General features: G+C 37.9%; 1 protein-coding gene across 2 annotated transcripts in view; it reads right to left on the bottom strand.

Annotated features, from left to right (window-relative positions):
- Positions 1 to 1,256: 1,256 nt before the first annotated feature.
- The window catches only part of GRXCR1 (glutaredoxin and cysteine rich domain containing 1), a 38,666-nt gene continuing 26,576 nt past the window's right edge, over positions 1,257 to 13,346 (bottom strand). Inside the window, exons 2-4 of one of the 2 annotated variants that reach the window (XM_054295844.1) lie at positions 11,137 to 11,358; positions 3,744 to 3,809; positions 1,257 to 1,491 (exon numbers count right to left, since the gene is read on the bottom strand). In XM_054295844.1, coding sequence (XP_054151819.1) covers positions 1,312 to 1,491; positions 3,744 to 3,809; positions 11,137 to 11,358 — 468 coding nt within the window. In that variant the 3' untranslated portion in view covers positions 1,257 to 1,311. Of the gene's footprint in view, positions 1,492 to 3,743; positions 3,810 to 11,136; positions 11,377 to 13,346 lie in introns of both variants that reach the window. The other variant, XM_054295843.1, reaches the window with a different exon arrangement.

Genomic DNA, 13,346 nt, shown 5'->3' with positions numbered 1-13,346 from the left:
GTTATATGGGAAAGAGGGAAGGGAAATGGGGTACCCAACCAGAGTAAACAACATCTAGAAAAGCAAACTGCACCTACCTAAGCCCCAGTCAGCTCAACTTTACAAAGAATGAGGAAAGACACATAAATTATTTGGCTCAACACTTGGTAATGCACCTTGGGCAGGGTGAAATGACTACCAGGGAAGCCTTTTCTAGCCAACACCAATCTCAGCAAGGTGCTTTTTACTACCTTTCTACTCCTTGTGCTGGTACAGACTGGCAACAGGAACATGAGACAGATGTGCAATGTCAGTATGAGCAGTTGGTGACGGCTGCTAAAGTTACCCTGTTAAAAAGCATTCTGTGGAAGTGCATGAATGGTAATGCACTTCCAAACTGGAATGCATTCAATGTGGAGAGCCCACAGTCCATTGAGACTAATCGCTGACTAATCCTCTTGTGCTTGTGTTGGGGAAACCCACTAAAACTGGCAAAGGCATTTACAGTACTGGAGTTGTCTGGCCCGACACCTGGGCCTTCCTGGGGAACAGATGCCCTGAAACAATCATGCCAGGCTACTCATCAAACCTCAACAATTGCTAAGCTGAAAAAACTGAAATCTCATCCTCAATTACTTTACATGCAATTTATTAATCTGTCAGGTGTTCTGACTGAATCATTGTAAGATCTACTGTGACATACAGGATCATAAAGCTCTGAGATACTACTACAGTTATGAACATCTACCATATTAAATGTTTTCATAACTTTGTCTAACAACAATAATTTTGTAACAAAGAGAAAGCAGTATTAAAAGAGAAAGTTGGTTCATGGGTCTTTCAAGAAATGTTTCTATTCTTCTGCTGCCACATAGAATTCAGGATCAAATTCAGCCCTAGTTACTTTTCAGGAAAGTGCTGTGTAGAACAGTCTTGGGCAAGTCCACACTACAAAATCTTTATTCTCACTGAATTTGAAAACAGCACTGCTCAATGATCTGAAGTTTAAGCTTCATTTTGCTGTAACTTTGAGGGTATTACTCAAAAATGCATATGACTGCTGATGATCCCATATAAAAGAAGATAGAATTTGTACATGTGATCAGTTTTCTAGACTACAAATCTCTCTATAAGGAAACTAGAAAGATGTGTTTTAGAGTTCATTATATGGTTGGCGATCAAAGATTGAAAAGCTCAAATGCTCAAACCAGAAGTATACAACAAATGGATTTTTATTGACTGTTTTGGATAAATTGATTAATTTAAAAAAACCACATATTACAAACTGGTGCAGTACCATAAAATTAGTTTTTACATGTCGAGGTGCCATTTTCAGCCTGCACAGCTCCTGCAGCGCTGGAGCCCGTTCTCGTTGCAGGCAGTGCACTTGAGGGCCTTGAAGGAGTCCGTAAAGCAGTTCCGGAGCACGGACATCTTGCTCCCATGGCACGCTGAGCACGGCAGGAAACCAAAGCCCCCGCAAGAGAAGCACTCCTGAGGAAGCTGCACTCTCTGCTCAAAGAATGAAAGAAAGACAAACATGTTACCTCATCAACCACTGTTGGGATTTTAGCTGACTGGAGATTAGAAAAGTACAAGGCCATGGCTAATTCAGAGTCCTGCACCTGCAAGATAGCGTATCCTTAGGCCTAGCTGGAGTACTATAACAAATAGTGAAAGAGACATGAGAAAAGAAAAATGTAACCCCTGAAGAATAGAGAAGAGCTAGTGTTGTGGTGTAGCCAATGGACGGTGTAAATTACAGAATATTCATGAGTTTATTACTTGCTGTATAAGTGTCTGATGCTCTCTTCAATAGACGGAACTTGCTGATGACTTAAATTGAGCCCCGAGTTTTCCCTGCACCTGACAAATGGCTCATCCCCGACAAACGGACCATTCTGCAACAAACCACCATAGGTCTAGGACAATGAGGACTCCAGGACAGCTGAAAATTCACATCCTGGTTTCCATTTTGGGCAAGGCCCACTCCCCATTCCATGGCAAACCACCATGGAAGAGCAGTAAGTCTGCCTTTTCCTTTGGCCAGATCCACATGCAATGTCAGAGAGGCTCGTTGCAGGTTCATTTGTTACTTAATACCTCCCTAGCCATTTACACTTGCCAAATCAGCAAGCTAAAGGATAGCTTGCATGCATTACTTGGATGATGTTTAGGTCTAGATTAAATCTAGGAAGTATTGAGATGATTGAATCCAAACTCCAGGCAGTTTATGCTGATGTTATGTTTTCTGTGCTGTACATTAAGATATATATTATGACTTTCAGCATTTGCATGCTCGTGCTGAACATATTATACCTATTACAGTTAAAGGTGATGATATCAAAAAGCCATTCATAGCTTCTGACAAGTGGTACTCAAGGAAATAAGTGGGGTACTCAAATTTATGGGTAGAATGCTGAAGCTTTAAGAGTAAAGAAGAAAGATCATCAATGTCCAAAGTTATACCCAGAGAAAATTGCTTCAAGGAAGACTTGAGGCCTCTCAATTGTCCCAATTCCCAAGCAAAACAATAAATTTACTGTATTTTTTTATTGGATTAAAGACAGCGGTGCATAGAAGAAAGATTTCAAAGACTCTTTTATGTTCCACTTGCTGAAAATTTGGCTAGTTCATTTAACAATTTCCTTAAAGTTCAAATCAGAGAAAGGAAAGGTATGCCACTTTGGGTACTTACCACCACATCTTTTAGCATTGCACTGCTGAGTAAGGACTTTGCAGGTTTGTTCACAAATAAAGAACAAAAATCCATACAATTCCTGCTACTGTCAGTCTGAGGAATTATGTACCACTACAAATTAGTTACAAATTATTACCAGAGTACAGTAAAATACTCACAGAAAATGTAGTACCTGAAGCACCATCAAGAAAAATTAAAATATTTCTGCAAGTCCATTGATAATAGCATTCACCTATTGAAAACTCAGATGAACATGCAAACAAGGCATTTTTTTCGTTTTGTTCTGTAGCTCATAAACTTGCTGTTCTTTTTCACAAGGCAAACATCTCCTATCACTATCAGCTCTTCCAGGGACAACAATTTGAAATATTTAAAGTAAATTTAACATTCTTTTTATCTTAGGTGTGCTCCTATCTTATGTAATTTTTGGTGAATGCTTATCTTATAGAACATTATTGCAAATAATCTCAACATTTTAAGAGAATAATATTTTTAATCTTTACTTTCAATATTGCTTGTTGGGCTTGTAAATATACAGATACCTTTAGATGTAGTTAAGAGAACTAGCAAAAGTTAAAAAAACAAAGCAAAATTGCTTTAGCTCAGTTTCTGAGCAACGGCCATTTCCTCCTTGAACAGATGGAGGAACTCTGCGGAACCACTTTTGGCATCTCCAGCAATGAAGAAAACAGGCTGCCCCTTGCAATTGTAGTAAACCCATTTTTGAGGAAAAAAATAAATGAGAGGGAAAAAAGCCCAAACCAACCAAACACACCCAAAAAAACCACAGCGGTTGTATTCAGTGAGAAGTTATCACTTTCCTGTAGTCTGACATCTTTTGTCCTATATATGTACTTTTTTGACCCAAGATTAGGACACACATTTAGCTTAAGAATAACATTTTAGGGCCTCCACCCCAAAACAGGGTGTAAAAAAGAGTAAAACAAAAACTTTGGGTTCATCAGTTTATTGTAGAAGAAAAGGAAATAGTAAAAAAGAAAATCTACTTGATTACAAATGGTAAATATATATTGCCTATATTTTTTTGCAGAAATACAATTACCTCAATTTTGGTTAAGAGATCCTGCAGTTCCCCAGATTCATTCATTAGTAAAATGTTCTCAGCACCCTATTAGGAAAAGAAGATGAAAAATGTCAGGCATTTTACCATGCAAAAAACAGAGATGATTAGAAGATTTGGACTTGAAACTTTAAACAGGCTGAGGATAAATTTGACTCACATTAATTATATTGCAATTAGGTCAACCTTAGTAAAACTAGAAGGAGAGGAGAATCTAATCACAAGTCTGATAGTAATAATGCCTAAAGTTCATTAGCAATGTGACATATCACATTGCCTTTTCTGTAAAAGGTGACACAGCTTGCAAATTCTGACTGTCTTCCCCTTATTTTACAGGCTATGTTTCCTGACATAGAAAATAGAAATAGAATAGAAATAGAATAGAAAATATTTCTAGTTATTATGTCAAAAATTTACAATTTTGTAAATATACAACACATCAGAGAATGCAGCAAAATGAGAAGAGGAGATTGTAGTTCAAATATTCTGGCAGCTGAGCATTGAATGAAGACATAATGTGCATAATGTATAACAAAAGGAGAAAAATACTAATGAAAACACTCTAACAACATTAAAGTCAGACACAACAGTATGTAATAATAACTTTGATTGCATTAGGCCTCTTAGGGTTTCTGTGTCCTGAGCCAAAGCTCTATTGCAGTGTTGGGGTTTTTTTCCTCTTGCAAGTAAATGCCAAGAGATCTGCAGACAAAATTCAAGTGTTAGGGAGGATATGGAAATCTTGTTCCCTTCTCTTCTAATTAGAGCACCGCATTTAAACATCTATTCTTCACTTAGGGAACGAATTTCATTGAATATTAAATATTGTGAAATACATGCAGACACTTTTAACCAGAAACCAACAAAAGTTGAGGAAATTGAGGCACAGTTACACAGGCCTTACTTGCTGCCAGGGCAATTGGCCACATCTTCACCCATGGTGAGTTCATGCCATTGTGCTGCCCCAGTTTGCTGGTCCCTGCATTTCCAGATTGTTACATTTTGTCTTTGAGTTTGCTTCCAGCCTTAACTAGAAGTGTGTTGGGACACTGGCACAGGGCTGAGGTGCAGTGGGATGCTGGCACATCAGATGTGCCATTAGTTTGGGCTGCCCATGGTCAGCCCCAGCTCCTCACCAGCCCCTCTCCAGCTTCTGGGAGGCACAGGAAAAGCTGCTGGTGAGCATAGGGAATACATGTGTGACTCTAATGCACCTGCAAGTGTCCAACCATTCACAGAACCTTGCTGGGGACTACTGAGCCTACAAGTGTGTGGCCCAAAAGCCAACTAAAGGCAACCAAACTTTTCAAAGCTCTTTTTGTGACACCCTACTGAGGTTATTTTCCCTACAGAAATTCTTTTTGCTTAGGTTTGTGAAAAAATAGCAGCACTTTTGACTCTGTGCTTGATGATTTTAGTTAAAAAGGAAAATTTTTAATCAATTAATATTTTAGAGGATGTGGAAAGCCACATTTTCAGTGGACACTACTCTTAAAGTGTAGTAAGAGTATACTTTCAAAGAGAGATGTTTTTAAAAAAGTATCAGACAAGGGAATTAGTTGTACTTAATTAGTCACAGAAGATGACAGGGGACTGATGAGCCAGCCTTATTGTGCTGACTCCTCTATGCTGACTCTTCTACTGAAATCCATTACAGATCATGGGCAGTGAGTGCACCAGCTCCAACACGTGCATGGGGCTGTCTGTGTCCCCAGCAGAGCAGGTTTAGCAGTCTGCTGGCCCCTTTCATGCTTGTCCACTCATCTCTGCTTTCACACAGAGGAGCAGGCAATGGGAGCAATTGGCACAACGTGGCCAAGGCAGCCCAAGGGGTGTTAGCTTGGGGTTTGAATACACTGCAGCAGCTTAAGACAAAGCTTGTGCTACTCTTCTGAAGTAAAGTCATTAAGGATTTGCAACTTTATTGATGATGGGATTGCAGCACCCCAAATTCCTTAAGCTGGACAAGCCTCAATTTGCCCCCTTTAGGAAAAGCTCTCTTTGTTGCCACAGGGAAAAGCATTTCTGTGACTTCTGCCCTATGTTTCTGTGATGTTGTATAACGCTAATTGGCTTTTACAACACAGTAATTAAAAGTCTGACAGGTTTCCCATTATAGATTTATATTTTAAAGGATTTATATTTCTGATGACATTCAGTCAGTCATCTGTGTTCTTTACGAAGTAGAAAGCTATGGTTTTTAAATTAAAACTCAAACATCAGAATGGCTATCAATGTTTTTAAGTGCCACTCTGTCTTCTCTGATTAATGGCTGCCCTGAGTGAAATATAAGTAAAAGTCTGCAGAGGTTAACCTTCTCTCTGGATCTTTGAGTCTTAACACACAGAATCCATAATTAATATAGATCTATAATTAATAGAGTAATTAACACAGCTGTTAAGACCAATAGGTGCTTTCTGACCTGAAAGTGATGCCTTTCTTTTTCTTCCTAGGTTGTGTTCAGTCCACAATTACTCAGAAAGGTAAGTGAAGTCTTAAATAGTCTGTCCCACCAGAGAGTAACATAAGGAGTATGAGGGATAATGGGCAAAATCTTCAGTGAAAAGTGAGTTTTCAGGGTTTTTTACCCATTTTTTAAAATTTCAAAGTAGAAGCATGTGAATCATTTATCTACTAATTTTGGTGAATCTCTCTTTGCTGACTTTTGGTGGAGGAGTCGAGAGGTTGTAGCCAGATGTTCCATTGGCAAGGAAATGCCACAATCTTGGTTAAATCACTCAGCATATTTTCCAGATCCTTTTAATTACTAAAATTAATTTCCCAATTTTTCCTTGAGAACATCCAGAAATTAACATCATATTTCAAATATAAAATTTCCATTAACTGTAGAACTAGGACAAGGCCCACTGAGTTTCCTACTGCCCCAGCTCTGTCTGGTCAATAAACCTGTCTGTTGCCACCTATCTTGGATATAAACCATTACCATCTCCACAATGTAATTCCTCATCAAGGAACAAACACAGATTTATGGCTCTGCATTTGGCTTTACTAGAATACCTGCAGCTTTTGGGAAGCAGCCTCTCTTCCACATCGTTCCTTACATACTGAGAAAAATTAGCGAGGCCCCGCACCATCCCTCTTATGGACACATTTGTAGTGCAGATAAATTGCATGCCCAGTTTCCTACTTTGCTAAGCACTTAAGCCTCTTGTTAAGGCAGCAAAAATGCACTCACACACTTCACCATCCCTGGCCCATGCTGTTCACTGGGATGTCCCAGTGAAGGAGGAGCTGGGCTCTGAGTGTCCCATCTTTGCCTCAGCTCACGGTCCCTTCTGCCCACACCTCTCACAGCCAGAGACCCCTGGCAGCAGGGACACAGAGGTACAAATAACTGCCTGGAAATCTGCCCATAAACTGAGAAAATTGACACTGCAATACAGTACCAGCGCCAGAAAGTCCAGATTTGCTATGGAAAGAATGGGAAAGGTTGATGTATAAAAAGCAATGGAACCCTGCGTTTCCTGACATGTCAAACTGCAAAATGGAGAGAACAAGTGGGAAAAGGCCAAGTGATTGAATGCAATAATTAGAGTTTTACTGGCACAGAGCCATTCATATCCTCCCTTCAAGTGAATACCACAAGAATGTATTTAACAAAACACAAACAACAACTAAATATATATGGCCACTGGAAATCAGCTAAAAGGAAACTGTTAACTCCTGCTTCACAAAAAAATATTTTACTCACATATTTTCTAAAAGTCAGTTACAAAAACAGTCTCATTGTTGTTTGGAAAGGATTATAACCAATGTGTCAAATAAAATAATTTTACTATAAATCTAATGCTGTTTTGGATTCATTCTAGCTGGGAAAACTAAACAGGAGATATTTTCTTCAGAAAAAACAGTCATAAATTCACATATCTGAAAAAAAAAATCAAGGTTCCCTTGTATAGCTGGAATTAAATCATATATTTCAAGTGAAAAAAAATACATGTATTTTTAAAATATTATATGCTGAGTTAAGATATTTACAAAAAATTACTTATTTGTCTGTTTTATTTGCATCCTTTTACCAAGGTATATGAGTTTATAAGAGCAAATAAATGCTCCAATTTTTTTTTCTGTGTGGCTTTCTCTTTTTTTGGAAGCAATTTTTTATTCTGCATTGGTATCCCAGCAGATGGCATAATTCCATTTCAGATGGAGACAACTTCAGGTGAAAAGAAGGGATTAGATCAGCCAGTAAGAGCATGCAGCAGAAAGAAACAGCGATTTCCTGACAGACTGATATTTAGACAGTGTGTGTCAAGAAATACAATGGTTCAATCTTGAAAAAAAGAGAAGATTAAAAGCCCTGCTGTACTGCAGCATGCAGTACTTTCCTTGACAGGGGCTACATATGATTTTTTTTTTTATTGCTTCTGCCCAAGTCATGGATTTGTTTCATTGTCCCTGTGCAGGCAATGATAAATTCCATAGTACTGTGAATATTTATCCCCACAGCCTGCAATGTTCAAACAACTTTGTCCGTGCTTCTGAATTGCTTGGGTACAATATATTCTATCAGATGTACATATGCTGGGTTTTGATGCTTTTGTTACTTTTATCTCATTAAGAATAATCTTTCACCCTTCAAAACTGTTCATATTTTATTTCAGTGTAGGGTTTTTTCTTGCTATGACTCATTGAAAGCTGCATAGCTCAATATAGATTCTCCTTTGTACTGCTCCATGCAATCCCCTTCAGGGAGGGATTTCTCAGGAAACAAATATTCAAAATGAAAAAAAAAAGGAAGAAGAGAGAGGGAAAAAAAAGGAAAATAATGCATGATTTATTTACTGACACACCAGGCTTTGGGATTTCTGTGTTTCATTTGCATATCAGAATTTAATTGTTATAAAAAGCATTATAGAAATATCCATGTTACCAATGAGACCAAATTCTGTAATTAGTTCTCTATTGCATTTGAATGAAACGCAAGCCTGGCACAGGTTCCAGCCAACATACAGCCCCTGGGGTCAGGATGCACTGTCTGCTGAAGGTGAATTGACAGAGCTGGGGGGGAATATTTCATTGCCAGACCTTCTCAACACATAGCCCTCCTTATTTCTCTAAATGGAGGAATTTCAGATTCTCTTGTGAAGACATATAAGACTGCCATAAAATAGCGGGGCTTGCCACATTTACCAAACAGAATGAGGGCACACAGGTCCCTCCAGGCTGTCCAAGTGACAGGCTCGTCCTGGGGCTCTCCTTCCCCAGCACAGCAGCCGCAGGTGCTCAGCCACAGAGCACTGCCCGAGCCACTGCCCTGTTCACACTGAACTTGGCTTTCTCATCGTGCCAAAGCACATCTCCCCTCAGCCAAAGCACCCAGAGTGGGGCTGCAGCAAGCAGCAGTGCCTCCCATGACGATGATCAGTGGGGAGCACGGGGGGCACAGACCTTGTGCAGGAGGAGAGGGGAGGCACACGCTGCCCTGAGCTCTCTGTGAGCAGAGGGGCTGTCTCATGCATTGCTCCCTGCCTGCAAAGCTGCTTGCCCACAAATAATGTCACTCTTACATGGAATAACTCTAATTAACCCATTAAAGATTTTTTCCAGTTAACTTCAGTGTACATCAGGTTAAGGAAAAAAAAAAAAGGAAAATAAGCAGGAAAACACACCCCATATCTGGGGGTTTTCCTGGTTTTTAGCAGCCCAATGCTTTTAGTTTTCTTGTGCTAAACAACGTAAATGTAGTTTCCTTGCTGCAATAAATGTTTCTAGATCAGAGCACCAAATTATTTCATTTTTCTTTACCTATAGAAGGTAGATATTTCTGTTCCATAATAAGCTATCTTCGGAATTCACTTGCCTTCTTTTCTACACCTCTCTAAATAATCTCATACAGTACTTAGAGAGTTTTAATGAGATTTTATTGGGTTTTACACTGCTACTCCTCTTTTAGAAAACAAGTTTTTCACAATCTTTCAAATAAAAAATCCCCCCAACTGGCAGTGACTTATTGGGCCATCCATCATGCCAAAATAACCATATCCAGGCATTTCCTTTTATTTAATCAGTCTCAGTATCTTATCTGAATTCTTTTGACAAACTGGTCATATGTGGACTAAGATATTATTGGAGGTAATCATAACTCACTACCTACACTTTAACAGAATAATTACATTAATAAATCTTCATGGGAATTCTGTTGAATTTCAAACTGCTCTTGAATGTAGCACTTTGACTCATGGCTGGCTGGAGAACTCTCCAAATCAGAGTTCTGATAAAAGGATATTCCACAATGAAGTAAATATCACTGTCTGCTAATATTCTGCACACAGGTGGTTTTACAGCTGCTCTAGTGGTCTGGCAAGGCCTTTGACTGCAAGTGCATTTGTTGTAGTGCTCAGGGAAGCCTAATTTGTGCAGAACACATGGAAATCTTGGAAGGGATGGGGGAAAAAAGGCGAAAGTGTTCATACAGCCCCAATATTTATTATCCCTGATTGTTGGTTACACTGCATTTTGTTACTTAAATGTTTTGTGAAAATGACAGCTCAAAGTGATGCAAACACAGTAACCTCACTGTGCTTAAATATAGTTTGCCTTCACAAATCACAGCCTCACAGTTGGTGCTAATTGCTAGCTTTTCACCACTCAAGAGAAATACCTTCTCTGAGTTTAAAAACTGTTTTCTTTATGCCACTTTCCAGAATATTTTTATTTTGATTTTTTTTCTGTTTATGAGAAATACATTTCAAATATACAGGTTCAATGAAAAGGTGATTTCAAATGTCAGCAGGCTTCTAGACCTAGAACACTAGTGTACAAATTGAGATTTTCCATTTGGAGTTTATGTCTTACAGTAGGACAGTGTTGGACTCCTCTCTCTTCTGCAGCTAGACTTTTTAAAAATTATTAATCAATTTTGTATCTAAAATATGTTCAGTTGATTACAGATCCTGATACAGACTACATAATCTAAAATTCAATGTAAATTTAAAGTCTGACACTCCAAAGTGTTAGTCTCTTATTCAACACAGATATTAATAAATGACAGGTTTATGCTATGTGTATCCATCTTCCTGGGTGAATCATACATACAGGTTCTCATAAGGAAAAAAAAATTCATTTTCTCTAGATTTTCATGGTTTCAACTACAAAATAATATATTTTTAAAGAAGCAGATGATATCTTAGATGTGTTATTGCCTTTTACTCCCTGGTTATCTTTTGCATCTTCAGATCAAACTTATCAGTGAGGATCTGTGCAATGCTATTACAAAAGGATTTCTGTCTTAACTTGTTACCATCACTGCAGCATTGTAGGCAATTTTCTAAAAATCCTCCTTCTCATTCATCAAGATTTTCATCTGCTCCTCCCAACTGTAGAATAAAATACAGGTTCATGCTTTACTTACCCCAAGATAATGGCCATCAATAAACACAACAGGGAGTGAGGGAACCTCACAGACACTTCTGCATCTTTCATCTAGTTCTTTTCCATAATCACTGTTCAGAGCAATGTTTTTTTCTTCAAACTTAACTCTGTGATTTTGAAATATCTTTCTAACCAGTTCGCATCTTTCAAAAGTGGTTCTCACCACACGAAGACTGGTAGTATAAATTACTATGCGGCCAAACTCTGGGACTGCTGAGACCTGGAAAAAAAAATAGTTCCCATTACATTAAGCAAAGGGTTAATATCTTCCAAATATTGAGTAATTTTATTTAAAATATTATTAAAAAACCCCATCTTAAAAACACAATCCAACTTTCAACTTTTATTCAAACATGAAGATGGAACAGGAAGAAGGAAGTTCTTGAAAAGAGCAATTTAAGGCAATTTAAGTTCTTAAAGTAAAGTGCAACTTGACTTTTTTGGAAAGTTTTAGAGATGGTAAGTAAGTCAACATATATTTTAAAGAAAGGGATATATTTCAGATCCGGATGGACTTCCAAACGGGAATAAATTGACTCTGTTCTGCTGATGTCTGATTCTGTTAACACAGTCACTTGTGTTTGCACAGAGTTTGATAGTACCCAGATTAAGACTAAACTTTCTACCTTAGATGTTATTGGCAATCTGCTTCAAGACAAGAGCCTAACCTGGGCCTTAGCACGTCCATGACCAAAGATTAACTTAGAGTACTTTAGGTCTCCATGCTGAACTAGATTATGACTGCAGAAGATACAGATCTATCCCTAATTTTTAATGTAGTTCCTCAACAAATTACACTAACATCCAAACAACAGTAAAAAAATGTATTTTTTTGGGTATTCAATGCCCAATCAAAAACATACTGCTGCTAGTTGGAAAAAAGTTTCACACTACAATTCATATTTTACTTTTTACCCTACTTTTCAATATGTAAAAATTTGTGCTGTTTCTTCCTTTCTAGGATGAAAACAATTAGATAGTGTAAATACTACAGGGATTAATTTCCCCAAAAGAGTGTGATAGATTTTCAAGCCTGAAAATCATTCTTCTAAATAAAGATATTATGTTCAAATATATAACTAATATACTAATATTCCAGCTTTTTAAAAGGGCGGTAATGCATTTCCAAGCTTTCCAAATTATCCATTGTATTCAGCAAATTATACTTAATTATTTCATTAGTATTCCAAGAGTCAAAACATAAGTTAGAAAGCAGAAAGCAAGGATAGCTCAACTACACTGTAGCACTGTATGGAAAGTGAACCTTGATGTGTGACTAGATAATTTCTAACCTATCTCATTAATTAACTATAAAAACATAGCTGTTAAATTGGGCAGATGTTATTGCAGATTTTGTGATATAAACAGTCATGATTTAACTTACTACTTAAATACAAAAAAAAAATCCTTGAAAAAGTATATTCTGCTTAGAGAGGTGTTTACAAGGTTCTTCATATAGTAAAGAGTTCTCAGGAAAAATATTTGCATTTCACAGATCTCTTACAGAACACTGGAGGTGTTATTGCCCACATATGTAGCCATGGCTTTCATCTCCCATTCAGAAAAGGAACAATGTTGTGATAGGTCAATATTTTTTCTCTTAGAATGGATGTCAGAAATTCAGTTTTAAGAATAAGTTTTATAAAAATGGGCTACTTTTCTGCAGCCCGTTTTTAGGTTGAAAATCTGTTGCACTGCTACTGCAGTATGACTCTCCTCCAGCATCGTTCACACATTCCAAGCGAGAGAATTAACTCGTTGTCTCCATAAAAGACAAGTATTCTACATAAATACTGCAAAATATTTTAGTAACCACACATGGGTTGCTTGAAGGAAGAGGAGTTAGTTGTTTTCATAAGCAACTAAAAGAAGTTCTTAAATAGAAACTTTCACATATTCCTCCTTTCTTCCTCTTTGGAGTGACAATACATTTTGAAGTGCGAAACCGTTCAACAGGAGGGAAGCTCTTGTTCCTCCATAGCTCTAATTTCTAATGCTGCTTGTTCCCAGACACCAGAGGCTGGCAGCATGGCTACAGACAATCATTATCTGGTGAAGCATCAGGACTGTGGTGTCCCTACAGCATACAAATAAGCAGCTGAAGAGATGGAAAAATGGAAAGTTGTAAAGTGATCCGGAAAGATATCAAGTGGAAGGGGTGTACAAAGAGTCACTTTTATGTTTATTCCT

The sequence above is a fragment of the Melozone crissalis genome, unplaced genomic scaffold (assembly GCF_028551555.1).
Source record: "Melozone crissalis strain CALT ecotype California unplaced genomic scaffold, PUWL_Pcris_2 ptg000006l_1, whole genome shotgun sequence".
Classification (NCBI taxonomy): domain Eukaryota; kingdom Metazoa; phylum Chordata; class Aves; order Passeriformes; family Passerellidae; genus Melozone; species Melozone crissalis.
The sequence above is the reverse complement of the archived record's forward strand: the minus strand, read 5'-3'. Positions and strand labels throughout refer to the sequence as shown.